Below are 25,437 nucleotides of genomic sequence, written 5' to 3' on the forward strand. Positions count from 1 at the left end.
AAAACAGCATATAGGACTTCAGACAAAGCTACCCGTAACACAGGTTTCAAAAACCATTTACTAACGTGTATACAGAAATGAATGGGGAAAAAGATCAATCAGTATCTGAGAAAGCACTTGTAGAAGTTAAGCCCACCACACATGCGTCCTAGAAACCGGCTGCACTGGATCTTTTTGGGCAGTAATAGAACCACTGGCACAGAAAAGCATTTTTCATGCCTGTCTCCCTTCCAGCCTTCAGAAAATACAGTGCCAAAATCCAGGGACTATGCTCGTGAAGGCCTCACTTTGTTTAGTTATAAAGATATACTCCAGTGGTCAGCAGTGAACCTAGACTGATTCTGAATTCTCATTTCTAGCAGTTGGATTTCTGCTCTCCTGCAACAGAATTCTGAGAGCAGTCACACCAAAGGTGTTGAAGACCACCAACCCCAATAACGTTTCTTAATTGCTTAAAAATAAAGAGATTAGCAGTGGCCATAGTATGAATGGTTTTATTGCCATCTGACATTTTGTAATACATTGTTACCATTCCAGTCCTTAATATGTAGACTAAAAAAATAAACCATAGATCTAAAAGTACACAGTATTAGTTTAACCCATAATCAATACAGAAGTTGACTCAAAGTCTGCTACATAGGCACTTTATAACAATGGAAGAGAGTCATTTAAATCCACGTTTCAAGGATATTTAACACTAAATTCTGAAAGTCACTTCCAATAGACTCAACTACCCACAAGAGCTGCTACCTGCTCACTGAGAGATTCTGTGTACGGATGTACTTACGTATATCAAAGCAGTAATACTCTCTTGTGCTCACTGAGATGTCACAAAGTATTTATTTGAAAAACTGTGCAATACTCAATGCAAAACTTAATTGGTCTTTTTTTGTTTAAGTGTAACACAACTATAACCAAATACATACACTATTTACAGGGTGTTAATAAGGCTGCTTAGTTTTTAAAATCTGACTCATTGTACAAACAGGACAGACACACGATGAAGAATGTTGTAGATATTTCCATGAAAGTTCCAAGCTAAGCACTTTGCAAAAAATGCCCCAGCTACTCCATAAGACATTTAAGCTGAAGCAGAAGTTACTTCTAAAGCAGTTCCACTCTAGCACAGAGCTGAGGTTTCTGGAGAAGAAACAAGCACTCGATGGCCCCCCAGACAATCTGAATTTCCCACCAGTGTTAACATCTGTGTGACTTTGCACACTGCATATTCATTTACACAAACGTAAGAAAGCAAACCCAATTATTTCAGAAAAAAAAAAAAAAAAAAAAGGAAATGTTCCTAATAATGCATTTTCTTCAGGAAAACTTAATGATATATACAGTATATATATATATATATATAAACAACAACAAAACACAATTGTCAGCATACAAAAATATGAGTTCAGTATCTTCTTATAACTCAAACCTAATGATGAAAAATCCATGTATCCTGAGACAGGTACGTACTGTGCATCTAACTTACCAATGCCAGTGTACTGCTAGAGTACAATTAGGAATTACCTGCATTTATCAACAATTACAGAGATAAAATACACAAAGCAACGCATTAGCTTTGGAAACTCTCCTGTCTTCATAACATTAAACAAGAACAGTGCAAAGTATGCAGACAATGCTGGCTGACATAACCATGAAATAAAGTAAGAAGCATGGAGCAATATGTATATACACTAAAGTTACCAATTTCACCATTTAAATGAAAATAAATGAAAGATACTTTCCTTTCTTGAGCATCATGGTTAGTCATGATGTATATACTCACATTCAAGCAACTGTCTTAAATACGTTCATGCTACATCCGACAATCAATTAATTAAAAAAAAAATGATCAGTTTGCTTATGGATCTCTCTTCCTAAAAGCAGATCAATAAAAACTGCTTTCTTTTTCCATTAGAGTATTTTAATAAATGAAATATGATTACTACAAATCCTCATAAACTTAATTGTTTTTCCTCCAAAGGAGCAGGAAGGCAGTTCTGATACGACCGACTGCCTTGAAAACAAACAATGAAACAACCTCAAAACTCAATGCATCTGCTTAAACCCATGAAAGCTGTCTAAAGAGGCACTGAAGGCGGCAGCTTTCTCAGTGGTCACTCTGTTAGATGGTTGCTTCAGCTGAAAGCAAGGGAATTTATTTTAAAATGGACTCCTAACAAAAAAAAAAATTGTCATTTTTTGTATTCATTTACTTTTACAAACTGTGAGGACAACAAGCATTGTGAAATAAGTAATTTGGGAAACAAGCCTGAATCAATACTCATTTCTCAGAATCAAGATTGTTTAGCATCCTATTATTTAGCAGCGGTGCTTACAAAAAAGCCAGAGATCTTCAGGTCTATCTTAAAACGGGGATTTTCTCCAAGCATGAACCCATGGCAAAATAACTGTTACATGGCCCTTAACAATCCTTTCCCAGTTAAATCTCTTAGAGACAACCAATGAATTACAGCAGTATTTGGTAACTATCTCTGCGGATTCTTGAATTTATTCCCAGAAGAATTACACTTGTCTTGGATGAACAAGTAAAAACTCCATACAGAATGTTTCCCCTAAGTCAGTACAACACATTATCATAAAAATAGGCTGCATAATCTCCTGCAGTAGAAGGAAAGATTTCACAAGCTCTGGGTGTTACAGTTCTTGTAAATTATCATTCTTGGTCATCTCTTCTTGTCATCTGGATATCTAAAAATTTACGAAGCATAAACATTCTGTGTGGAGAACTGAATTTTTTTATTCTGCACATTGCATAAGGATTAAAGACATATTCTATGTTTTTCAAACAAGAGAATTAGCTTTAGTCATGAACACACGTACATTTATAATTAAAGAATGAGCTCCCTGTATGCCCATCAACATTAGATGTGCCACCTGTGTGTTCTGAGATCAGAGGGCCAAAATAATAGTTAGAAATAATGAAAAATATCGACTTTTGGAAGAAAATTTGAGAAATTAGGCTCCTACATTTGATAGACAGTCAATGGGACATGTGCCTCACCTCCTCTGAAAGTCCCCTCTCTACATGTTACCTTACCACCCAAGAAACAAGGGTTTAAGTCAGCCAGCATCTCTGCTAAACAGGCACATGATTTGCAGTATAGGTCGCCAATGAAGTTCACAGTGCCAAATAAGTTTTTGAAAACTCCCTCTGAATTAAAAAAAAAACATGGAATAAGGAACCAAAATTAGATAAACAAAGGAGAGGCCAAGATTTCAGATGCACACTCCTGAAACAATAACTGCAGAATTTGGTCCAGGGACTGGCTCATAACTGTTTGTCCCTCAGCATTTGCCAATGTCTGTTACCCTCTGCTTTCAAGTGCAAAACAAAGCAGATAATTACCATATTGTACAAGCGACTGTCTGGGCATATTTGCATTCCTATCAGTGTCAATGAGATTAAAAAAAAAAAAAAGGATGCAACCAATTACAGTGTGCAGCAGATACTGTCTTTTAGGTTGTGTAATTTGTCCTGTTACAAGAACCAGTAGCTCTATTCAGCTAAGAGCTTGTCTTACAGCAAAAAAATATAATAAAAAACATAAAATACGCATGTGGGCAGATCTCACTGCAAGATCTGAGCATGGCCTGACAGCCCCATTTGCAGCATACCGCCATCGCATGCTCTGTGGCACCATCCCAGGCAGGAGCACTTTATGGCTTCTCTGTACTTCTGGTGTCTGAGCAAGCAGAAACTGAAGCATTTGGGGCACTTTTGCCTGGAGCAGGGTTTACTCCAGCCAACACTGCCTCACTGAATAAAACACATCCAAAAATATGAGATTCTGACTGGAATAGCAATTCTATAGATCATGACTCATGTGCAAGCATTAAGTCGCATTAGACAAAAAAAAATGAGTTACTAAAAGCAATACTTTCTTTTTAATCAGGAAAATTAAAGTCCCACTGCTTCCAACCAGTACTAAGTAGTGAAGGCTTCAAAACACAAAGGACAAATTGTTACTGAAGTTTGTTACTGCAAGTTTAAAGAAAAGAATCCTACGCTGGAGGATGGACCAGTAATGGATATGACTACTTACACAGAAACTAAAATATATGTGCAGACATATTTACCTGTGGATATATAAAAATATTTATTTTCTTAGCAAAGTTAAAGTCTGTGTAAAAACATTAAGAAAAGGGTAGGAGCCCTAATTCCTCCTTTGGAGAAAAGTATCAAGTCTCCCAGAAATCCTATGTAAAGAACACTCTTTGCAAGAGTACATCTTTTGAATTCTCACTTCATTATGGATTCATGTATTTTTGAAGATTTCATAAATAATTAGACAAAATTTGGTCTAGAAGTGATTACTAGAGCATAACTATAATCAGCTGCTGTACAAAAAATAAATTTTATTCAAGCACTATATCAGTATAGGTCCAGCTCCAATAGAATGTGTAGCTACTGCTAAAAGGAGAACTATTGCAGAATATACTTTTTTGCCTTAATATATTCACAATCAAAAACTTCATTTAGGGGCATTTTCTCTGTAAATACTTTGGCTAAAAGAATGGCCAAATCCAAAGCTATTTTCCCTGGGCCCTCTAAGTATTCAGCACAATTTTCAAAATAAATCTGTCACAATTATGAACAATGAACAAGAATTCTATATTCTATTCTATATTCTATGCTATATAAAACAATACTGACAAAATAAGGGAAATGGTGCACGAAACACCAAATCATGCTTCCACTTAAAATGCATCGTTCCAGTTTAACATAACAATAGCATCTCACTGTCGATACCTCAGTGTTGATTCACTAGCCTAACGCTGTACAAGAATATACACAGCTCTGAAAAACTCTGAAATCTGAGGCAAAATAACGTAAAACATCCACTAGACAGAGTCTGAGATTCAGGCTAATTATAATGGCAGTGAGAACAGGGGAAAACATCAACTTCATATGCCATGTAGGTACTCCTTCTAAAAGGGTACAGCAATGGCTGAGTTTACTGTGCTTACATGGGGACGTTTATAGAAGTAGTCAGTCTGTAGCCATTAGGCACAAGTTCTGAGGTGAGTTTTTAATCTTTCACTTTCATTTACATTATGTCCTTGAAACACTGATGTCACTGTTTTCAGAGGTTATGGTGCTGACAGGAAAAATAAAAAGGGATTATCAGTGCAAAGGGCCAAATGTGAGGTGTATGCTCATTACCAGGCCTAGTTTATTTAGGCTTTTATTCCTTCCACAAGAACACATCCCCGGGAGTGTACAAGTGAAACCATTCTCTCTGAACAAGACATTTGTTTTCAATCTGCTGGCTATGCCTACTGTGTGGCTGAACAAAACACATCAAAATGAACCTGATTCCAGTGTAAAATTCCTAAGGAAGACTCCCATTCTACTGGCATACAGCTGGAGGGCACAAGTTCCAGAAACGCTTTTAGAAAGTCATTTTTGCCAATAGAGAATATGATATTTCTTTCTTTATCCTGAGTAAAGGTTGGTTGTTTTTTATTTATTTATCAAAGGCCCAGGAACGTACTGCTATAGTGCAGTTAGCTTTTGTCATACAGTTCCAGTGTCCTAAAAGCCGTTATTTGATTGTTTCCTTCATTCTTCTCCAACTGGTGGTGGTGGCTGGCACAGCTTGTATAATCTGACAACAACAACAGAAAAAACAACAACAAAGCAATTGTTACTCTGGGCATTCAGTCATTATTAAAATAGGTAAGTTTAGAAGCAAGCTAAATCTAAATCTTGTACTGCAAAACAGCAGGTACTGAATTCAGTTTAATAACATTGATATAAATCCAGTAAAACCTTATTCGTGAGCATGATGCTTAAACTGACCATCCATACTGTTATTAAAACCCACATATCTCTAAGCAATTTAATAAAGACATCTCTGTTTAGTCAAATTTTCATACCTCTGCATCAGAGACCCGTCAGGACAAAGCAAGCTTCACTAATCCAGTTACCAGCTGTTGCTCTGAATCTCTAAATACTTTTGGTCGCTCGGTGAATCCAATTGCCTCAGTTTTGGTGTGCTAGCATAGAATCTGACCTCACTGTAACAGTTCCCTTATAAAACTGAAGCCACTTGGTCTTGACATCCAAGAACCCAAACAGATCAGACCCACAATATGTGAGCACAAACTCTTCACCACTTCTACATTTTAAAAGGATTCTGGATTTCCATTAATGCCTTTTGCATGGACTTACAAGCACCTGCTAACATGTATTAGCAAGTGTTAACGAGTGTTAGAAAAGTTGAACTTATGTTAGGAATATTGAAAATAAATGGCAGTCATTCTGACCTCAGGCTCATTAAGGGAGATATTTTTTTCTGTAAGCAATACCAGCATACAGTATCTCCACTAAAACAACAGCAAATAAAAACAGCAGTAGACATTATCTCATGTGCAGATTACATATTTTCCTTGGGGAAAGGAATAACAAAGAGACGAGATCAAGTGTGGTGTGGCAAGGGGAAAAACTATTAGAAACCAAAATGAAGAGACACAGCACGTGCATTAATACTTAACACAAAGGATATATGAGGTTGGAGTACTAAAACAGAGTAAATAACAACTGGCTTGTTAGGTCAGGATGCAAGAAGATAATAAATGATACACTGTTTTTGCTATTATAGATATTTACAAAGCTCACAGTATGTGAGTTTTCCAAGAATGTTTTACAAATTTGCTTAAACATCACGTTCATTTATGTGACCATGTTTTAACTAATCAGGAATTTCAAAATTATACTACAAATCAAGAAAGAAAACAGAAGTCTCAACATGTGGCTGGGACTCTTCATTCTGAAGAAAACAAGGCTAAGAGGGGATCTCATCCATGTTTACAAATACCTTAACTGTAGGAGGCAAGTCAATGGGAATGGACTCTTCAGTGGTGAGCAACAGCAACAAGAGAACAAGGGGCAACAGGCACAAACTGGAACACGGGAAGTTCCATCCAAACACAAGGAAGAACTTTATTTTCAGTGACAACACTGGAACTGGTGGCCCAGGGAGGTTGTGGAGTCTCCTTCTCAGGAGATGCTCAGAACCTGTCTGGACACCTACCTGTGCAGCCTGCTGTAGGGAACCTGCTTTAGCAGGGTGTTGGGCTAGATGACTTCTAGAGATCACTTTCAACCCCTACAGTTCAGTGACTCCAGAAGCAATTCCAGATCTATGGGCTGCTGCTTTCTTGACATGATGCTTTGCCACTGATGTTATTTGAGGCACTGTCTGCGTGGCTGCTCCTGTAAGTACTGCAAGTATCTGGGCACATCCTGCCAGATAAAGCATCCTGCAAAAGCAGGGCAGGATAGCTGCTGTTTCATGACTTCCCTTTCCATACAAATTAAGACCCATGCGACACTGACAACACATAGTTGTGGTGGGCCAAATAATTTTTCACTGAAGTCTAATTGGAAATACTCAGCAGGTAGCATTGCTTCTGGATGGTGAGAACGAGAAGCACCAGTTCTTCAAGCCAAAGAGCAAACGCAAACCTGCTTTCAAATCTTCACACTGGTGTGTTTTAAAAAATCTTTGTGCTGTTCCACACTTTCATCTGGTAGACTCAGAAATCTGGTTATTTAAGGTCACATAAGCATTTCCAAAGATGCCAGTAAATTTGATACAAGCTGTATATAAGCCAAAACGCATATACCTCCTCCTATTTGTATACCAATGAGAGAATGAGATGATCTGATCTTTATACAGACAAGTATGTGGAGATAGGTGAAACAGGACTTATTTGAGTTACTTGATTCTACTGATGTAATAAAGTAGTAAAACTCAAAGCTAACAAAAGACAGGTGGAATGCCTGCCAGAATCTCATCTAAGTCAGTAATTGCAGCAGGATAAGTTTAGGGTTAAGTCTTAGCAAAATCCTACTTCTACGGAACAACATGCAGGAAAGCTCAGCACAAAAGTTTTATGTATTCTTCAGGTTAAAATGGTCCTTCTTAAGGTTATTTATCTTCAGAGCAGGTGACGTAGAGAAATTCTGAGACAAACTATCAGTGAGGCTGCATAAATCCCTAAGATGGTATAGATGAGAAACAGGCTGTCCTGAGTCAGTAAATACAGGGGAACTGTCCTAGTTGGTACAAACAGATCAGCTGAGAAATGACGAAACAGTGGCAACAGCAGAAAACTGAGAACATTGTCAAGAGCCCTTAAATGGAGCCGACTTTAATGGCCAGTCTTTTGCCAGAGAGTCAAAGAACAGAAAACCACATCGAGAGTATCGCTTATGCTGATGACTTATCTGATATATGTGACTTCTCTCTAACACTACACTAGTTCTTTCTAATAATATACCGAACGCACAAAATCACAAGACCACTGAGATATTCCTGTAGCATCACTGTTGCTGCATAATTGCAAGTGTGTTGGATGTACCTGTCCTGTTCTGGCCAAATTCATACTGCTCAAAAGACTTCAAGCAGCTTGAAATATTATTTTATGCCTTAGGTTCTGCTAATACGAGACAGTTGTTCAGGCAGGTCTGATCCTAGATTGCCTCTAAGTTAATCACTACTATGAGAAGTGATGCCCTCATGCTCTGGTAGTCAGCTGATGGGTTTGCTTTTGAAGCAGTGATTTTGTTATGTCTTATTTAATCTACATGCCTGTAGATGTTGATAGAGAACTTCGTCTTTGGAAGATTCACTGTTACAAATGCTCTTTTTCAGCATTATGCTTGATGCATGAAACTATTTCTGAAATTTTTTAATGGCATAAATGGACAAAAAGTGGTGATATTGCTGCTAAACCTATTTGCTGGCTCAGCCAAACATTAGCAGCGTTCTTCGTACTTACTGATACTGATGGTCACCACCAAAATTTGGGATGCCAGTGTGACTGTTTGGCTTGGTCTACTTTCTTTAGTTTGTGTGGAAGCAGAGTATTGCTTCTGTTTGAATAAGCCATTGTAATATTTCGGGGGTATTTTTCTAGTCCTAGCTAATTAGTCACCCAAGCCCAAGATAACCTGTGCTCCCATTACATGTTTTCATTTTCTCAACATGGATCATTTATCCTCTTTGAGGGTTGAATATAAATTGGGCCTATTTAGAAGAAGTTTGTAAACAAATAGGTAGATCTTGAATTCTCAGGGTTTATATTAGACTTCTGTCAATGTTTGTTCAATGTTCTACCTAAGAAACAAAAATGTGAAGCTCAAACTTCTCAGAAAGCAGCTAAAATGCAAATAAATATTTTCTAGATGACTACTGAGCCACTCAGTTGCCAGTTCTGTCTCACTGCCATAAGTGGTAGAGGAAGTTGAAGGAATCCATCTACTCTATCCTTCACAGAGCAGGCAAGATGCCTGTATATCTCCAACAAATGCTGCCATGCAGATTCACTCATACCTTGTATGTTTCAGATGCGCTCCCTTTCTATAATCAGATTCTGCACAAACAAGGCACAATGTGCAGATACTTGTTATAAACAAATTATGTGCAGTAGTCTGATTCCCTACTGAAAGAAATGGGAAAAGGGAACAAATTGCATAGGGAGAAAAAGTTCCTGAGTACTACCAAAATCCTGTCAGAAGTCTTTCTTTGAGGCTTTGGATAGTATATGTTCATTCACCTGGTTATCTCTAACGGATATTATTAATTCATTCTTTCCGTACTTAATTTTAACACTACAGGGAGCCTGTTACATATTCTAGATATCTGCTTTTATATATATATATATAAAACATATATATATGTTATATATATCTGCTTAGTTCACTCACTGTGTTCTGAGTAGTTAACAGTAACAAAAAAGTTTTGAATTGGTAGAAAGAAAAAGTTTTAATTGGACCTTAATTAATAAAACCACCAAGAGAGAATTAAAAAATGTTTTGTTATTCTCATTTCAAAATATCATGCTTATTAAGAAACATTTCAGGTACCTGCAATCCATCACAGCATTAGAGTGCTCAATAAATATAGAACACTCACATTTTTCTTGCTAATGGATGTTTCAGAAAGAGACAAAGAGAGACTACATCATCTCTAAGAGTAACAAGAACACAGTTTTTCTAAGCTACCATAGTACAATATTTCATTAAAATAGGTTAATGGATTTAGTTTGAATATTTCCCCAACACCACTAAACTTCACAAGCGACAAAGGACTTACCCCAGTGCTTTCATAACTAACAAGAACTGTATTTCATTTTTCAAGAACGTTGAATGTTCAAGCAGGTTTCAAAATGCCACACAGCCTGAACTTCTGCAACTAATTACTTTAATTAAAATGGTACAACTAAGAATGTAATTGACTCTGTGCACATTCAGACTTACAATTTAGTACACAGTGCAGTCAATGTTTATTGTTAACTCTTGGGCTTCTAGGACAGAACTTGGCACAAACTAAACAAACTGTGAACTAGGATACAAACAATCAGTTACCTTGGAACAGACTGTGGCGTTCGATCCCTCACTCCCAAGTTCTTGGCTGTATTTTGCACTCTTGCACCCTGTAAAAGAAAAAAGAAAAAAATCTGCTTAATAAATTGTAGCTCACATGGAAACATTTCTGGGCTTTCTAGATGAACCTAACAATTGATTATAAACAATCAACACATATGGTCAATGTCCCAGAGCAACTCTCCTCCTTGGAAGTGAGAAATCAGTTAATTCATAGCATTAATTCTCAACTTAAAGAGCACCTGACTACAGAACAAGCTAAGCCTTTCCCCAGAAACTCCCCCAGAATTCAATCACCAGTCACTTGAAACTTTGTCTGTTCAGCAGAAAGCATGTATTTAATCATTTTCAGTGATTCTCAGCTTTTCTTTCCTATCTCATCTTGCATCCATGAATAATTTTGCATCTATAACATCCTTGTGGAAGTAAATCCACATCTTATGTAGAAGGCTAGATTATTATGTTCACTTGTTTTGAACCTGCTGGTTTCATGTGACACCTTTAGTCCTCTACTGGAGGAGACAACAGTCAGCCCCTATCCATCTCATAGATGCCACATGCTTTTTTAGACCTTTGTCATAACCTCTTTCCCTCATGAAGGTGAACAATCCTACATTATCTGCCTTTCTGTCCTATCTACAAACTATTCCCTACCTTTGATCATTTTTTTCTGTCTCTCTCTGACCCTTTCCCATCATGGTACATCCTTATGCAAAGGATTCGATTCTGTGATCATACAGTTCAAAATGAAGAGTCATTACAACACGATTCTAAATTTCTGCTTTCTTTATTTGCTATCCTTTCCTAAACCAATTTAACTTCTGCCTAGCTTTACTGATAGCTACTGAGAACAGAGCTGATGGTTTTTATCCTGAGGTCTTAATCAGGAGACATAAAGGCCAGCTCACAGTCAGTTATTTTGAGTTTGAATTTAATTTAGGGTTTAGATTTTTTCCTCACTGCATCATTGAGTAGTTATATATACTGATTTACAATTGTCAAGAAGAAGCAAACAAAGCACTAATATTTTTATGAAAAGAATAAGAAAACTCTGGAACAGACTCCTTGGGAATCTTCATTATGGGAGTTTTAAGAACAGATAAGACAAGTGTCTGTCCTGAATTATCTAAGAATAACTGATCTGTGTTGGCTAAAAGGTCAGGTATGTTGAGTTCAGATCCTCATCACATTTTCTCAGTAAAATCTGTAAAATTTTGTCACTATAAAAAAAATTCCATGACAGACTATCAGTGGCTGAGATTGGTATATTGTTAATGTAACTGAGAGACATAATATGTATGTACATAGGAAAAATATCAAAATTAATTACAAGTAAATCCTAAACTTCGGTTCACTGACTACCTCTGAGAACAAAAAGAGACTATTTTTACTTGCATCAGACACTAGACTAATTTTAGTATCTCGCTCACATAAAATCTGTTGATTTAAAAAGAAGGCTGGCTTTAAACAAAGTATAATTTATAGTTTGGCAGGAGGACAAATTAGACCTCACAACCAGCAGATTCATAATTCTTCTGAAGAAAATCCCACAAGAATTACTATCAACTTGCTACCATCTCTTAGTATCTGCTGAGCACCATTATGTCTTTTTGATTTTCAAAAAATGATATACTTATTTATACTCTTCCAGTATTGTTCCTATAATAATATAATAATATAATCCTATAATAATGTAAATATTGACATATTTGTCTCATGCATGTGTAAGAGACAGCTTGATTTTGCAGTTCCAGAATACTTTCCTCTGTGTACCAGGACTGCCTGTGCACGCATGAAAGATCCTGTTAGCTGAAGAAATTTCACCATCAATCTGGACTCTTTTATAAGAACTAGCATTCATACTGCCATGAGGAATGACGACAGGTTTAGTTTCAAGCTACACATTAATTTAAGGATGGCAAAATCTAGTCACATAAAGAAAATAGATTCTCTTTATGGCCCACTCAAAGAGCTCTAAATCAGCATCATTCTTAGGAGAATATTCAAAATGTGGTACTATTATTACCATTCCAGAAAGGCTTGAGAAAATGATTTATCACTAAAAAGACAATAGAAATTCTCTCTTAATCTTTTCTGTTCATCAGCTTCTTAGTTATCTTTCTTCTTGTAGCCCTGTGCCCTACTGCATTTTCACCCCTTTTTAGTGCATTCTGAAGATGCGCTTCTGTCAGCAAGCTTTAGGTCATATTTTGTGGGTACATGTGTTTATGTAAATACACGTTTATGAGTAAATAGTTATTAAAAGCATTGGTGATGTTTTGTCAAAATTCATATTTCTAACATCAATCTAGACTGGATTAGCCAATGAAAAACAGGTGCCACTTAACAAAAACCATCCCACAGACCCAAGTCCATACCAACTTTCATAAGTCTATTTCTTTACATGTTGCAGAACAGGTGCTTGTGAGTACCTAATTACAACTGACAAGAGCAATTACTTTGAAAATTGTTCCAACATTTTTTGCTATTTATGAGTCTTGGTAATGACTTCATCTAATATAGAAGAAAAATATCCTGAGGTCATTCATTCAACTGAGTGTCTTCAGTTATCCAGTACTGCTGCCCCAAACTGTAAAAAACATCACTTTCTACAAGAAATAATATGCCTCTGTGAAAAGCTGATGCTGCCAGGAGCTAACATTCCCAGTTCCTCCCATTCCCAGTCCCCAGTTCTGAATAGCAGTCAGAATAAATGTTCTTTCACTTACCATTCCTTCTGGTTAATCTCTCCTTATTCAACCCAACACTGATGGTGTATGTATGAAAGACTTTTGTTTTTCTCAAATAAAGACCTTTAATGCATACATAAATATCAAGGGAGGGAAAAGATACATGTATTGTCCTTACCTAAGTGTTCTGTAACAAATCCCAACACGCTTTTTTATTCCCCCTCAGTTTTATGATCTGCATTATGCTCCTGATAGTCAAATCCTACTTATGTTTGAAGCATTAAATCCAGAAAATGTTTCTAGAAATCACTGTAGAATGTTGCTGGAATTAATCCAGAATTTAATGGAGGATTATATATCTACAACAGGAATCCAGGACTGATTTAAAATTAGAACAAAAGATTACTACTCTATTAAATGCCATAGTGGTTTCTCACAAGAGGAAGAATGTGTGAACAAAGTCTGGCTTGATATACTAGGATTTACAGTATCTGTGGGTGGTATTGAGATCCTGGTATCTTTAATAGCTATTGATCACCTACTGTTTTACTGCAGAGGAGTAGGCCCACAGCAGTCTTTTTCCTACATCTTTCTGAGCAAGTCTCAGTACAATTATAGCTGCTCAGGTTCGTTAGCAAGTTACTTACACTTTGTCTTCCATTTTCATTTAATGAATTGCAGAAGACATAGAAATGAATCAGCGTTTTCGAAAACTCCCTGGAACTGAGCATGAAAATATGTTGTTTGACAGAATGAAAGCTGGCATATAGGCAGAACTCGATGCCCAGGCTTTTTTATTGTTAAATAAATACCCAAATCTGCTTTTTGTCTCAAACTTTGAGAGCAAACACATCAATGTACAAAATGTAAGTTTATCCTTTAATGAAAGTAGACTGCTTTTAATATAAAGTTAAAGCTGTAATTTTAAGCAGTTCTTCACAACGTGATTCAAGAACCTTGAGGATATTTATTCACTACAGAAATGTAATTTATGCACCGAATAAGGTGAAAATCAGATATGAAAAGGAATGATCCTAATTATTCAGATGCATCATTTTTTTGTCTGCATATCTTACATATCACTGATCAAAATCTATGGCTTGAGAATACTTATATAACTGCTTTAATTGCCAAAAGTTTGATCTAGAATACATGTACTTCTCCATTTACTGACCTAGAAGTACAGTACAGTCATTTCATCATTTTTGTAATTAAACTGTGATTTCTGCACAGAATAAGAAGTGGAAGTTAGGAAAATAATAAGGTAGATGTAAATTAAAAGTCAGAAATAATGAATCTTGTCTTATCTGTGATTAATGAATCACAGATAAGTACCTTTTTTTTTTTTTTTTTTTTTTTTAAATTCACTTCAAGGCTGAATTTTGTCCATCTTGGAATTTTGCACCCTGCTTCTTGTTTACACTTTTGTTGAAAGTTGGAACAGGCTGGGATATATGTTCCATATGCACAATACTGATTAAGCCTCCACACAGCCTCTCTTTGATCAAATGAATAGGTTGAGCTCTTTAATCTTCACTTCATAAAGCTTGTCTAACAACCTCTGGATATTCACGCTCCTCCTTTGAAGTCCTTCCAAGTCTCCACATCTTTTTGAAACCACATATCTGATAACAGGATATTCTAGAAGTTGTGCCATTACAGGGTAGACTGTATTTCCCATTTTCAGTCTATACTCGCTTTTAATACAGCAATTTTTTGTCATACATCTGCATTAAGAGTTCATGTTGCGGTGATTATCTATCCACAGCAGCATTGAAATTCTAATATTTTACTATGACAAGATCAAAATACACAGTGTGAAATAAGCACAGTGTCCTCAGGAATCTTGCCTGCAAAGTTAAGAATCACAATACTGGGCTTCCCCTTCTTCATTCAGCGAGTCACTACTTATTAACTATTGTTAATGATCTTAAATTATTCTTATGAATGATAATAATTAGAATATTTGTTTTCATATTTCATTAGACTATACTAAAGTATGATGATGCCACAGCAGTTTCTTTACAAAAACCAATAAGCGCAATCACAACCCTGTAAAAAATGATGAACCTTTTACATGAAGATCATTTTAAAGATAATTTTAACAACAACAAAAACACAACGAAACCAAACACCAAACTAAGAAAACTCGCAAAGACATTAACATAACAGTCAGATGGGGGTTAAAATGTTTGGCCAAGTCTTGCCAAGGAACAGCAAGCTCTTACCCAAAGAGAGCACCTTACCTGCTTGCGCATGACATCTGTAGCTTGCATGATATAGCGAGGTGGCAGCCCGTGGCTCCGAGCCAGAATGATTGCCTGCTCCAAGGTAACACTCAGGGTACAGCTGCAACAGAAGGCTGAGGTCACCAATCTGCTAGCAATGGTTTGCTTTAAGTAATTCCTATATACTAACACATTTCTAATTTTCTTTTAAAAAAGGTACACGTAGAATGACAGCATAGGAGATCTGCCTCCTAACACCTTCTGATAGCCCAGACTTTGCAGGTATTAGTTTGGACACAAAACACTTCTGAAATGGAAAGGTTCTGAGTGTAACCAAAGTTACAAGCACATGTATTTGCTTTTTATGTTTGCTAAAAATAAACAACAAACAGTAATCCACAGTGTTGACTATGGCTGGGCTAGTGCATGAGAAAGTGACAATACAAAGAGCAGAATTTCTTCTAATTGCAGAAATCTCTTTCCAAGTGACTTCCACACAAGTTATCTCTTGCCCTTCACCACTAATGCAGACCTCAGCTTGGGTATTCTCATGGCCACTTCTACAGTTTGCAAACCAAATAAAGGGATATCACTCCTTTTTAATTTAAAGAGGAAAGAAAGGAAGGTGTTCCTTCAAATAAACCATCCTCTCCTACTTCACCATCTTTTTCAAGTAAATGTGTGAGCACAAAAACTGCTCCAAGTACCACATCCCAGTAAAAAGGCTGTAGCAGCTTTGTCAGAGCAACCAGGAAATCTTTGGAGCCAAAGAACTTGGCTATAGGAAAACCTGTAATCATAACAGCCAAGAAGGACCAGGGAAAGTCATTCTGGCCATGCCAACTGGCTCGTGGTGAGGATAAGGATGGATAAGCAGCTTCTCATACAATTATGACCAAAGCTATAGAAGACTTCTAGGTAAAGGCAACAAAACTGTGTTCGAATGGGTGGGTGCATCTTAGACAACACAAGTGTGAGGGCTGCTATCATCCCAGAGGTGACAGTATCTGCTTTCTGCACCACTAACAATGCAATAAAAAATAAAAAACTGCAATAACCAAATCTCTTCAAGCAGAAATATGACGTGCATTGAATGATCCTATCTCAGCAGAACCTGACAAAAACTCTGTATTACAAGTTCAAATAATAAAGCTCAGACCGTGGTTAAAATGTACTTATGAGTATGCTTTTGGCAAAATCCTGACCAGAAGATTCTGCATAGCTTACATTATGCACACAGAACAGACAATGTGTTTCAGTCAAACACTCATCTTGCTGAGCAGAAGATCTGTAGGAGGAAAAATGTATCTGCACTTATTTTCTTACTGAAAACAAAAAACAAAAAGAAAAAAAAAAAAAAAAACCCCACAACTAATACACCCTGACGTGTTTGAAGTACCGCCAAGTAAATTTATGGACTGTAAAAATTTTCACAGTAGTTAGTTTAGAAGATATTAAATTTGATCCATATCTTTACTAATGGCCCTTTGTTAAAAATGTATAAGCTAAGTGAGTTTCTTCGGTAATGAAATCATTTTTATTCCCCTATTTCTAGCATACACGGACCTCACATCACTTGAACCAAATGTACACTGATCTTTCGTGTTGTATGTTTGATTCAGGTGAAAAACAGTTAAACATTAGACTAAAAATTCTCCATACTATGTTTTTATCTCGTCTTTGAATGGTTAACTATCATTCAAAAAAAAAAAAACAACAACCATGCTCATAATATTTGCCAGCACCAAAATCTAAATATCTGACCCTCAAGAACAGCCAAAAAAGCTTTATCCTATTCAAAACTGAAAAAGCTAAAGTAGATATCCCAATTTGATAGATGTAATCTAAGCCAGGGAAAAGGGGTAGAAAGGTTATCTGTAGGTGTAATGGATGTTAATGGGTTCAAAGTGCAGCTTTCAACCAACCAGCTATTGAGCCAGCTTTCCAGTAAATCCCATCTTCTTAGAACCCAAAAGACTGAAAGAACAGAGAAATCATATTCTCCATGAGTGAATCAAAACTAACAGAAGAATGCTGTAAATGAAGGTCAGCTTGAAGATTCAAATACTAATCCTGTAATTGGAAAAGACTGCCAAACTTCTCCCTATTCAAAACCTGATGAAGTGAGCACAGGTGATGGACATTATGAGCCATTTACATTTTTACAATGCCAAGAACAATTCAGAAATAAGGTTACCAAGGGTGTAGACATAATCAAAGTGGGAAAAAACACGGAGTAAAATAGCACAAAGAAGATTTCTTTAATGAGCTACTACAGAGATAGACTGTTTGTATGTTTCCTGATTATACTGTAGCAATTGCCAAAAGTTGAAGAGATCACCTCAAGGTAAAAAATAACTATATTAATTCTGATAATATTATTAAAATGTCCTTGAAAATCAATAGTGAAGACACTCAAGATAACAGCCATGATGATGCTGACTATCAGTACAAACCTTTTATAAAACTTTATATTCAAGATTGAGGAATACTGGTTAGATACATCCACTGTTTCTTTTAAAACATGTTCTGACTTTTTAAGGTATGTTAAAAATGTTACAATAGGACCAGTGGCATAATTTCATTTCATATTTCTTTAGTGGTACAATACAATATTGCTAGATTTTGTTTCTCACAAGTCACGCAAGAGGTCTGATGAATGGCAGTGCTAAAACCAGAATTAAAATAAAAATGATTGCTTGTGGCTTTTGTTGTGTGATTATGACAGAAAGTACTACTTTTGAAACACAGCAAACAACAATGAAAGAACTTTATTTTAGTTGAATCAGTTAACAAATCAGTTAGATGGTGTCCTGTTTTAAAACTGATCATAAATCTTTCCTTGGGGTTACACTGAACTGAGTCACGAGTAGATCTGTATTTACATGCTGGTGCTTTCTCCCAGATTTTCAAGTATAATTCTTGAATCACCACATATTCATTTTCACAAATCAAAATGTTCTGGAAACCAGCTGTAGAAGAAACTAATCTACTCACAAAACAGCAGATGGTATTAAAATGTACAAAGCGATTTAGAAGCAGTTCTAACCACTGGAAGTTTCTGGTCACTGGGATGCAATCAGTCCAGACAACCCAAACAAGGAAAATACCAGAGGAAAAAGAAGCAACACCTTCTAATGCTATCATAAGATTATGCTATGGGAATCATAAATTCCAAATCTAAATATTTTAATTTTACTCTGTAAACAAATCTAAATCTGTTTTCACTCCCTGTCTTTGCTTCTTATCTCCTCTTATATGGCAGAAAAACCAAAGACCCAAACTCATCCTCTCAGAATTCGTGTCAGTCAGTTAGAATCACAGATTTCTCCCCTTGACAGATTACAGCAGCAGTCAGCACAGGCATTTGGCTTTCCCAGCATGACTGGGCTGAGAATTCCTCATCCATCCATTTGGTTTCCAAGGGGGAACAGAAGGGGCTGCAGCTGCTCCCATCCCCTGCCTGCTATCTCCCGTCTCCCATCAGTCATGGCAATATTGATAAGAAGATTGCATACAAACTTTCAATTATCTGCTGCTTGAGACCATCCTGAACTAAAGAAGCTAAATCATTTTCTGTCACCAGCGTCCCCAGCAGAATTCATTTGTGGTATTTTGGTCATTGTTTTTTTTGCTTTTCGTTTTTTTTTGTGACTGAATGTGATTTTTATTAACCATTTGCAAATCTAGTGGATAGAAAGATATATATACACCCTGAAAACCAGATTTGTAACAGAGGAAAAGACTGAAAATCTCTGAAAAGTTGATTATTTCATAGCATCTTATTTAATGTCACCTGAAAGGAAAACTAATTTGAGCCGATGTACAGCACAGCACCTACAGAGCTGCCACTGAGCAAACTGTGTATCTATGTTACCAGAGCTAAAAGAATCTACATTGTTCAAATCACTGGCAGGTTTCAGTTAGGATTCCAGCCACCCTGCATCCAAAGAGGCAACAAAGCATCTCCCAGAAAAATACCCTAAATAAAAAAGACGAGGTGAAACAAGTCGGTTTAGTAGTTATCATATCAGTTACCCAGTCACAGATGTTGAGATGGATTATGTTCTGGTTATGTGAAGAGAAAAAAAATATGAAAAGGATACACGTATGCTTAGCCTAATTAAAATCTAAGGCTGCTACTCAAAATGTAGTTGAATGCTCTTGTTATACTTTCAATAATTCTAGAGCAGGCATTACTTTGGGGATGATTCTCTGCAATTACTAGTGATGACTGGGTAATGTATATTGTATACCCAGTAATTCTGTATATAATGCATATTATATACCCAGTAATTCTGATGGGAAAACCAAAGAATAACCCCTAGTAAACTCAAAAGAAGAGAAGATGTTGAGTACTATAAGAAAAAAAAGCACAAAAACTGCACGCATGTCAAGCTGTAGAGTCTCTTACATTTTCTAAGCTACTGACATTGTGGGAATATGGATCCATGCAGGCAAATACTTAAGTTTCTATTCTCTATGCCCGTACACTGAAACTTTACAGAACAGAATTTTTGCTTTTCTCACAGGGAGAAGGAAGTTCAGCCATCTAGCAGGTACTAGAGATAAAATGCAGCTGAGGTTTGTGCAATAAAATACAATGTATTATGCAATAAAATACAGTGTATTATTACATATATTATACAGTGTATAAATACACTGTAATTTACAATTACAATAAAACTACTGAAGTTCAGGACTTATGCTCAGTCTTTTTAAGACCTTATAGTGAAGCTGAGATGTTCTCAGAAAGATCACCGCTTCAAAATCGGCGTTGGATTGAACTCAAGCAATAGGGTTTGTTGTGGCTTACCCCAGCAGACAGCTGAGCACCACATGGCTGTTCACTCACTTCCCCCCTGCAGACGGATTGAGGAGAGAACTGGAAAAAGATAAAACTCATGTGCTAACAGGAGTCTAATATGACAGAAAAAGAAGGGATAATAATATTAATAATAAAAGAATAAACAAAACAATTGCTCACCACCTGCTGATTGCTGCCCAGCCACACATCAAGCAGTGTGCACCCCCTGCAACCCACCCCCCCAGTTCTACATGATGCCATACGGTGTGCGACATCTCTTGGGTCAGTGCAGGTCAGCTGTCCTGGTTCTGCCCCCTCCCAGTGCCTCAATGACAGGTCGCTGTGAGAAGCTGAAAAGTCTTTGACTCAGCGTAAGCACTGCTCAGCAACAACAAAAACACTGGTGTGCCATCAACATTATTCTCATCCTAAATCCAAAACACAGCACCACACCAGCTATTAGGAAGGAAATTAACTCTATCCGAGCTGGGCCATTTGTCCAGTACTTACATTAATGTGCAAACGTATACCAAACCGTACTCTGCATATGAAATATACTTAATTCCGGCAACTCAGTAATCATAAACAATGCTTCAAAAAGTGACTGAGGAGAATATTACTACATCACAAGGAAATGGACAGCTCATAAGTAAGGGGATTTCTGCCTCTACTAAGCATCAGCAAGCAAAGGATTCCTTCACAAGATGCATCACTGCAAACATGAAATTGTGCAAACCTCAAAATAAATATATCCCATCTCTCTTTGTGGACATGAATCCCCATTCCATGACAAGATAATCCAAAGCAGCTCTACCCAGTATTTTCCAACACAAGCTATCAACAAAGTCAGAGAATCACAGAATCATTAAGGTTGGAAAATATTGCTAAGATCATCTAAAACCATCAAACCCATCCCCATCGTGCCCACCAACCCGCATCCCTCAGTGCCACATCTCTATGTTTCTAGAACATCTCCAGGGACGGCGACTCCACCACCTCCCTGGGCAGCCTGTTCCAGTGCCTCACCACTCTTTCTGAGAAAAAATTTTTCCTAATATCCAACCCAATTTCATCTGTCAAAATCTAAGGCCATTTTGTCCTAAAGTTCTAATTTGCTGAAGTAGATGACATGGATTTAATCAAGCTAGGGAATCAGTCGTAAGTAAGTATACATCAGCCATATTTCAGTGCTAGCCTTAGTTAATGGCTTTTGTAGTTCAGAAATATTGTTTTAAACAGGTTTATTAAATTCAAAGTTAGTCATTTTTAATCCTGAATATGTAAAGTATTATATGTAAAGTAATGATGACTTTTTTTCTGTAGCTTATTAGGAAGATCATTATTTTCCAATATATTTCAGACATAACATGGGTCTGTTCTATCCTATATAAGACAAAGAGCTTTCTGAAGAATAAAGAAAAAAACACTTATTTTTCAACATACATCTGCTAGTTTTCAAAAGCTGCACAGGACACCTTCTCAGAAACATTCATCCTCGAGATTTTGGCACCTTTAATCAGCAGAAAGTGTTGCAAGGAGTCAATTAAACCATTCATTATTACTTTCTGTTTTATGAAAGAACAACATTTCCGAAAGATTCAAGATTTGCCTTTTGGTTGCTTGCTCAGTCATACTTGGAAAAACAAACAAGAAACATCTAAAGGCAGAAAAAGCCAATGTCAGTCACTACCTCTCCTGTTCTGTACAGAACATCTTTTACATTGAAGGCTTCTCTGCTACTACGCTAGAAAGTAAATCTGTCTGCTGGAAAACTGCAATTTACTTCTTGTCTTCTAAGATCTCAGGTTACTCTCCACCTCACAATTTAAAGATTTGGAAAAGTTTTTCATGTGAGGTTGTCCCAGAGTATTTGCTGTATATTTGGTACAACACAGCAATGTTTGTGAGGAAAACTCAGATTCTCAGATTCAGTGCTGTAAAGGAATTCTTACAAGGAGTAATAATTGTCCCTCTGCCTCACTGTCTCCTCTAACAGCATGCCTGTCATTACCAGTCAGTTTGATAGCATCCCATGCTGATAGCAGCCTGCTAACAAGGCTGGGCTGCTTGCTGCAGTGTGGGAGAAGGTTTTGGAATGCATGAGCTTTGGTTTGGAAAAGAGCAGCATCTTCTCCTAAGCTACAAACATTTTGCTGACATGGAAGTAATAAGATTGGGAAACCTACAGAAGAGTTGGGAAGCACATCGTACTCTTAACTGTAGCTTCCATCTGATGTAGGGTCACCCCAGGGGAACTGAGAACAGTATCGAGCTGTCCTAACCCAAACTGTAAATATAGGTAGGTAAGACAATACTGCAGCAACTGAAGAGTAAGAAGATGTTTCTATAGAGCAAAGCAATTAGTCATCTATCAACTCTGCTGCCAAGTGTCTATCCTAGTGCATAACGTTACAACGCATCCACAAAGGAAGAGTGCACTGATATTAGCACACTCATATTAGCAGGAAGTTAGATCCATCCATCCATCTCATTGCATTTCTCCGCATTTTCAGACTGCAATTTAAACAAAAGAGTATCTCAGACTTTAAAATGTGTAAGCAAACTCAATGACCACAGTCCTTCACACATACACACAGTAGAAATTAACAAAACAAAAATGTGTCAGGCTGCCAGAGAAAGGCAAATCCTTCCACTACTGTAATTACTGCTACTGTAGAGATAACTGGTTTGTGTGCAAAGCCTTGTTTATATTAAGACAAATTCCTGCATATTGATAACGTAACTATTTCTAATATTAGCTAGCACAAAATAAAATACTCTACTATCCAAAATAATTTAAGGAAAACATAAGTTTTGTTTATGTTTCAGTTGGGAGATTGCACATTCACTGACTGCAGACAGACATAATAAAACAGCAATTAAAATAGAGAATCTTCACTGAAAGTTGGGGAGTAGCCAGGATAGTTCCTCAGCTCATGCTGACCTGCTCCCAAAAATTAGTCCCATCAACCCCAGAAAGTCGTCTTACTGCGGAGTTCATGAGTTACATCTGCAAAACTTCAAGGAGAATTTATTTGTTTGTAGCACAGACTCATTGAGCTCAGAACTAAATTCCTACCAAAAAACAATTTTAAGAATCTAAAAGGAAGTATTCATATGATACAGCATCTGAAATATAAAATCAGGGCTCCTGTTTTTCAGCTTCTTTTATCTGATTCACTAAAAGGCAGCTGGCCACGGTGGACAGCTTATGGCATTCCTCTGCTTCACTGTGTGGAAGATGCACTCGGTTTAGCTGGATTTCAGGAGCTGTGCCAGCTGCAGGAGACAGCATAATCAACCCTTGGCAAAACCTGCTTCATCATTCAGCTGAGTGCTGCCAGCCAGAACCCCACTGGTTGAAGGATGGTAATGCTAAGGAGAGACTTTCTGGAGGGGAAATTAAAAGTCAGAAAAGAAAATAAGACAGTGATTTTTTTCTGGGGTACATCAAGATTATCAAAGACTTCTCTCAATCCTCCAGGAAATGCAGAATTTTAAATAAAGTTGGGATTTGTTTCGTTTGCTTTAAATGTTCGGATGCTTTAAAATTGTTTCGGATGCTTTAAATGATTCCTTTGAGCTTGTAAGTCTGATGGTCCCTGAATAGGCTTCTGCAGCTGCTGCACCTAATTTCATTTTGGCATGGAAAGAGGCGAGGGCATGTCTGTGCAGCCAAGTCTGCACTTCCCCCTGAAGCAGGAGCAAGCATCATGATTCAATAAAATTTAAAAGTGCCTTTCACCACCTACATTTGTGCAGAGTGATTACAACTTCAAATGGATCGAATACAAGTAAAGAAAGCAGAGTATTGTTTACAGGGTGACAGTTGATTGGCAGGCAGAAATATAATTACGGATGATAGAAAAGGGCAAAACAGAAATACAAATGATCGATTTCTTGGGCTAATTTAGAGTTTTGTTCCTGATGTTGATCAACAAGGCATGTTCACTTAGGATAATCCAAGGGCAGTCTGCAGTATTCATATGTCACTGAGGACAGTGAAGGTTAAAGGGACTTATTTTTTCCCATCCTTGTTTTACTTGTGACTGTAATATATTTGGAAAGAATTGCTGCTTGAAGTAGATATAGGATTTCAGGCTCTAATGTAAATTGGTAAACATATTGTCATAATAAAAATCAAAGCAAAGCAATCGCCAGCAATTCAAAATCCCGAGTATTATCTCGGATATAGGGATAAAACCACAAACTCTGTCAAGCTGTTTTAGTCTAGTGCAGTGCAAAAAGCAATTTAATATGGATCAGAGAGAAGTCAGAAACCAAGACACTGCTGATCCACAGATCAGCAATCACTGTCAAAGGAGACCAAGCTGTTCTTGGCTCTTCTGCATTGAGACTGCCATCCCAGCACCTCCTCCAAAGCTATCTGGGATTTGCTTCCCATTAGGTGACAGAAACCTGCAGTGTCATGCATGACACCTCAGTCAAGACAACACAGTAAAGGCTCTCCATTCATTTTGGTAAGACATAAATTGAGTGGGGGAAGGTTGAAGTTTGAAGTATACTAAAATGACAGATTCATGCTTGGCTAAGATCCCACTCCCCAGGAAAAAAAGAAAGGTGCTGACCAACCAAGAGCACCCTGAGCTCTTCCACAGACTCAAAGATTCTCTTCCATTAGAGACCAAACATTGAAATTGGGCCAAAATGAGGGTTTTTTTGTTTGTTTGTTTTTTAAGAAAGCATGTAAGAAAGTTGCTCTGTGTTCATTATTCTTCATTTTTAAGCTGGTAAGAAGATTGAGAAATGAAGAACATAATTCCTGCAATAACAATTCACATCTTTCTGCTATCTGCTTACATAGTGGAATCAGTAGATAATGCCACTTTTCAACTCACTTAGTACCTGTATCATAGTGCAAAAAACTTTCAGTCAAGAGCTTTTGGTCTGGGCCTAAAAATGTGGATTTCTGCAACTGGTTGCATTCAACAACTTCACAGTATTTAGTATCTAAGAACACAGAAGGCCAGACAAATTGCCAAATACAATCAGAAATGAAAATTTCTATCTGAAAAATCAGTAACTAACTCACAATTTAAATAACGTTATTTTTTATGATTATCTGCACTGATTAAATAATATTCCACCAAAAAACTAAAAGAGTACAACCCCCAAGGCTATAGGGAAGAGGCAAAATCTTCTTTGTTTATGGGACAGGATCACATCCAGCCTCTTATTCATCTTTCTGTCCTTCTCACGAGATTTAATGATGCTGTAAGAGTTTCACTCTACAAAGTGTCAAGACAAGCAGGTTCACAAAAAACACAGCAGAAT

At 37.0% G+C, this 25,437-nt stretch overlaps 1 protein-coding gene across 2 annotated transcripts in view; it reads right to left on the minus strand.

The window, feature by feature from the left end:
• Positions 1-484: 484 nt before the first annotated feature.
• PREX2 (phosphatidylinositol-3,4,5-trisphosphate dependent Rac exchange factor 2) overlaps positions 485-25,437 on the minus strand; it is a 218,495-nt gene continuing 193,542 nt past the window's right edge. For both annotated transcript variants that reach the window (XM_048938904.1, XM_048938903.1), the window contains exons 38-40: positions 15,354-15,456; positions 10,400-10,467; positions 485-5,630 (exon numbers count right to left, since the gene is read on the minus strand). In XM_048938904.1, coding sequence (XP_048794861.1) covers positions 5,585-5,630; positions 10,400-10,467; positions 15,354-15,456 — 217 coding nt within the window. In that variant the 3' untranslated portion in view covers positions 485-5,584. The remainder of the gene's footprint in view (positions 5,631-10,399; positions 10,468-15,353; positions 15,457-25,437) is intronic.

Source organism: Lagopus muta, chromosome 3, assembly GCF_023343835.1.
Source record: "Lagopus muta isolate bLagMut1 chromosome 3, bLagMut1 primary, whole genome shotgun sequence".
NCBI lineage: Eukaryota > Metazoa > Chordata > Aves > Galliformes > Phasianidae > Lagopus > Lagopus muta.